This window comes from Mus pahari, unplaced genomic scaffold (assembly GCF_900095145.1).
Source record: "Mus pahari unplaced genomic scaffold, PAHARI_EIJ_v1.1 scaffold_11976_1, whole genome shotgun sequence".
NCBI classification, from domain to species: Eukaryota; Metazoa; Chordata; class Mammalia; order Rodentia; family Muridae; genus Mus; species Mus pahari.
The window spans coordinates 3218-7239 of NW_018393719.1; the positions used below are offsets into that span (position 1 = coordinate 3218).

Here is a 4022-nt window from a genome sequence, read left to right on the forward strand (position 1 = left end):
CTCTCTCTCTCTCTCTCTCTCTCTCTCTCTCTCTCTGTCTCTCTCTCTCTATCTCTGTCTCTCTCTCTCTCTCTGTCTCTATCTATCTATCTATCTATCTATCTATCTATCTATCTATCTATCTATCTATCTATCTATCTATCTCTCTGCCCTTCTGTCCCATAGTCCAAAACTATAAAGTGGCCTGACACTATTCCTGATTCCTGATTCTAAAGTTATATCTGTCCCCACAGCATACATCTCCCTAACCAAGACCAGCCATTTTGGGTCACTTCTCCAGAACCTGTGCCCATGTCCCCTAATCCCAGCCCTGCTTAACTCTGTTCCCCAAAAGTGCGCCTCGCTAAATGAGCCAATTCTCCCCACCCCGATTGCCCCTGTTTCAGATGCTGCACCTCCTGTCCAGTCTCGGGTGGTTGGAGGATATAACTGTGAGAAGAATTCGCAACCCTGGCATGTGGCTGTGTACCGCTATGACGAATATTTATGTGGTGGTGTCCTGATTGACCCCAACTGGGTTCTCACAGCTGCCCACTGCTATGACATGTGAGTAAGGGTGGAGACAGGAAAGCAGGGTGGCAGTCACAGAACATGACTCCAGGAAAGGCTGGGGTACCAAACGGTAGGGGGTGGGACTGGCTGAAAGTCTATCCATGACCTCATGGGTCTCTCTTTCCTTCTGCATCCAGACTTGGGTTCCAGAGTCCTGTTTCTTTCTTTTCTGTCTTATTGTCTGTCTTTCTACTGTCTGTGTGGCCATCTGTCACTGTGTATCTCTGTCTTGGGACTCTGCCCACACCTGTCTGGATCTGGGTCTCATGTGTTCTCTTTTATCAACATGGACAATATTGATAAAATATTGTCAATAGTGGGGACCAGACAGAAAGTGCCCCTGAGGATAGAAATTGCTGTCCCTGAGGGTAGGCTGTGAGAGAAGTCCTCACTCTCCTCAGAGCAGCTCAGCCTTTAGGACCTTCTGTCCACCATGAGGACACACAGAGAAGGGCTGGTCAGAGCTGGAGCTGGGTGAGGTAACTGAGTGCAGANAGAGCTGGATGCTGGGNAGGGAGGGGAGAGCTCAGACCTTGGGCTGCAGGCCAGGCCTTACCTGCTGGGGAAGTTCAGCCCTGTCCTAGCTGCACCTGAGCAGCTCTCAGACCTGCCGCTCCTCCCTGTGCCCTCATCCCTTGTCTTCTGTTCCTGTCTCCGTCTCTTTCTGTCTCTCTGACTCTGTATGTATGTATGTATGTATGTATGTATGTATGTAATCATGTATGTGCCTTTCTGTCTCTCTGTTTTTCTGTCTCTGTTTCTATGTGTGAGTGTGTATCTTTCTGTCTGTGTGTGTTTCTGTCCCTGACTCTTCTTTCCTCCCTCTGTCCTCCCCTACCCCTTCCTATTTACTCTACCCAATCTCCCCATTGCCTCCTCTCACTTGCTCCATCTACTTCCCTGCCCCCCAGCCAGTATAATGTTTGGCTGGGCAAAAACATGCTATTCCAAGATGAACCCTCTGCGCAGCACCGATTGGTCAGCAAAAGTTTCCCTCACCCTGGCTTCAACCTGAGTCTCCTGATGCTCCAAACCTTACCTCCTGGGGCTGACCTCAGCAATGACCTGATGCTGCTCCGTCTCAGCAAGCCAGCTGACATCACAGATGTTGTGAAGCCCATGGAACTTCCCACTAAGGAGCCCAAGATTAGGAGCACATGCCTAGCCTCAGGCTGGGGCAGCACTACACCCATCAAGTGTGAGTCAGCTCAAACAACACAGCTTGGTGCGGGTGAGGGGCAGAGAGGATTGAACTGGCCTCTGCTCAACACCCTCTTGACTCCTGATTCACAGTACAATATCCAAACGACCTCCAGTGTGTGAACCTCAAGCTCCTGCCTAATGAGGACTGTGTCAAAGCCCTCAAATACAAAGTGACAGATGTCATGCTGTGTGCAGGAGAGATGGATGGAGGCAAAGACACTTGTGCGGTAAGATAGCCCCTCCTTGCAGTGAGGTGAAGGGCTGAAAGAGGGAACTGAGGTCCTTGGTTCCCATTTCAACACCCTGACTAGGCAGATGTGTTACATCCTTCCCTATGGAAGGGATGTGCCCCAAGATGGGAGGATCCTGTAGTTGGTACTATTTCACTTACGTGACTTGTCTTAAGGGACTGTCTAGTCCACCCCTCACTCCAACCCCATGTCCCTGGAACAGATGGCCACCTAAGAGCTGGATTCCCTCACCTACTGGCCAGAACTGCCTCTAGAGTCCCTGTGTTCCTCCCCTGGGAGTCAGTTCCAGGTTGTCAAGTAGAACTCCAAAGCCAGGTCTTTCGTTACTCCAGTCCCTGTCCTCCTTTCAGGGTGACTCAGGAGGCCCACTGATCTGTGATGGTGTTCTCCAAGGTATCACATCGTGGGGTGGTAACCCATGTGGTGAACCCAATACTCCTGGCATCTACACCAAACTTATTAAGTTCACCTCCTGGATAAAAGACACTATGGAAAAAAAACCCTGAATGTCACACTGTCCCCTGTCCACAATAAAATCCACCATGCAACAAATGAGTTCAAAATCTGACATTCTCTGTCCTGCTGGAGTGCTATACCAGATCATGGTTCCCTCAGCTGAGGTCAGGGTTTCCAAAGTTGATCAGCAAGGGACAGGTGTGCACGTAGTGTTGGCTAAAGGGACTGAGTTGAGACAAATGCAGACAAAAGGCTCAGACCATGTCAGGGATGCGACATGAGTCTCCTCTAGCCATGAAAATGCTCAGATCACAGAGGGAAAAGTTAGAGACACATATTCCCCGTGCAGTCAATCCAGAAGCCAATCAGCCAGTGTATGGACTGTGTGTGCACGCAGGCCATATGCCCATCCACCATGCTGAACACCAACAAAGTTGCCAGGAAGATGGACATGAGGGACCAGCCATGTAGGACCAACTCTCCTTCCTCCTCCCAGGAATAGAGCAGGTCAGCTGGGAAGGGAGAAGGTTCTGCAGACCTGAATCTTCTCTCCACTCTGTCTTGATGCATACAAGCCTTCATCCTCTTCCTCCTTTCCTTTCCCCCTCTCAGCTACAACCAGTTCCCTGTGGATGCTGTTTGCAGCTCATCTCCAGCACCACTTCAATGCTTTCCATTCTCATGCACTAGACTCTTCTGGTGCAGTACACCTATCTCAAACTCCAGCATGATGATGTATGCTTGAATACATACATAAAAGACCGGGTGCATAAAAGAACTCACTAGTGGGTGAATGCATGCTTCCTCTCTTGTCCTTTAGATCAAAGAACAGTGTAGTTTTCAGAACAGGGGCACAGAGGCCTAGGACTCAGAGGAGAACTAGGTGGCCAATTGATTGCCAGCTTCTTACATATCCTGGATTAGGGTTACCACTCGTTTTCTGGTGTTGAAAGAATGCTGGGGACACTTCTTGCTGGCTTTTTGCTTTAGTCTGTTTTTTCGAGAAGGGGTCAGTTAGCAGCCGCCAGACATGGACAACAAGTGTCTTCATCAATCACTCACAACATTGGAAGGGTCTCTCACTGAATGGAGTCTTCCTATTAGGCTAAGATGACTGTCCAGAAAGACTCAAGGAAATCCTCCTGTTTCCACCTCCCCAGCTCTGGGGTTACAGGCACACAGCATCACACCTGACTTTTCCCCTGGGTTTTGGAGGGTTCAGCTCAGGTCCTAACGCTTACATGACCAATCCTGTAGCAAGCAAGCCATCTCCTGCCCAGCTCTTGGTAATAAGTTCTGAGTTAGTGTCACATGATGTAGCCCAGGCTTGTCTTCAGTCCATGGCAATCCCTCTGCCTCAGCCTGCTGTGTGCTGGGAGAAGTGCAGCTATGCATGGCTTGCCAAGATTTCATATGTTTCCAAATGCTGCACTTTGGCCACCCTTTTCCCCTTCATGCATCACTCCCTGCTCTGCAGGCTCCTATTCCATCTTGCTGGAGCCCACAAGACAGCTCTAGTTCCCACTCTGTGCAGGACACCCCAAAGACCCCAATGCCTAA

At 49.8% G+C, this 4022-nt stretch overlaps 1 protein-coding gene across 3 annotated transcripts in view; it reads left to right on the forward strand.

Annotated features, from left to right (window-relative positions):
- Positions 1 to 2512, forward strand: part of LOC110315693 (kallikrein 1-related peptidase b22-like) — a 4385-nt gene extending 1873 nt beyond the window's left edge. Inside the window, exons 2-5 of one of the 3 annotated variants that reach the window (XM_021189691.2) lie at positions 387 to 546; positions 1464 to 1750; positions 1846 to 1982; positions 2357 to 2512. In XM_021189691.2, the coding sequence (XP_021045350.1) occupies positions 387 to 546; positions 1464 to 1750; positions 1846 to 1982; positions 2357 to 2512 (740 nt within the window). Of the gene's footprint in view, positions 1 to 386; positions 547 to 1459; positions 1751 to 1845; positions 1983 to 2356 lie in introns of all 3 variants that reach the window. The other 2 variants (XM_021189689.2, XM_021189690.2) reach the window with 2 other exon arrangements.
- The last annotated feature ends 1510 nt before the right edge of the window (positions 2513 to 4022 follow it).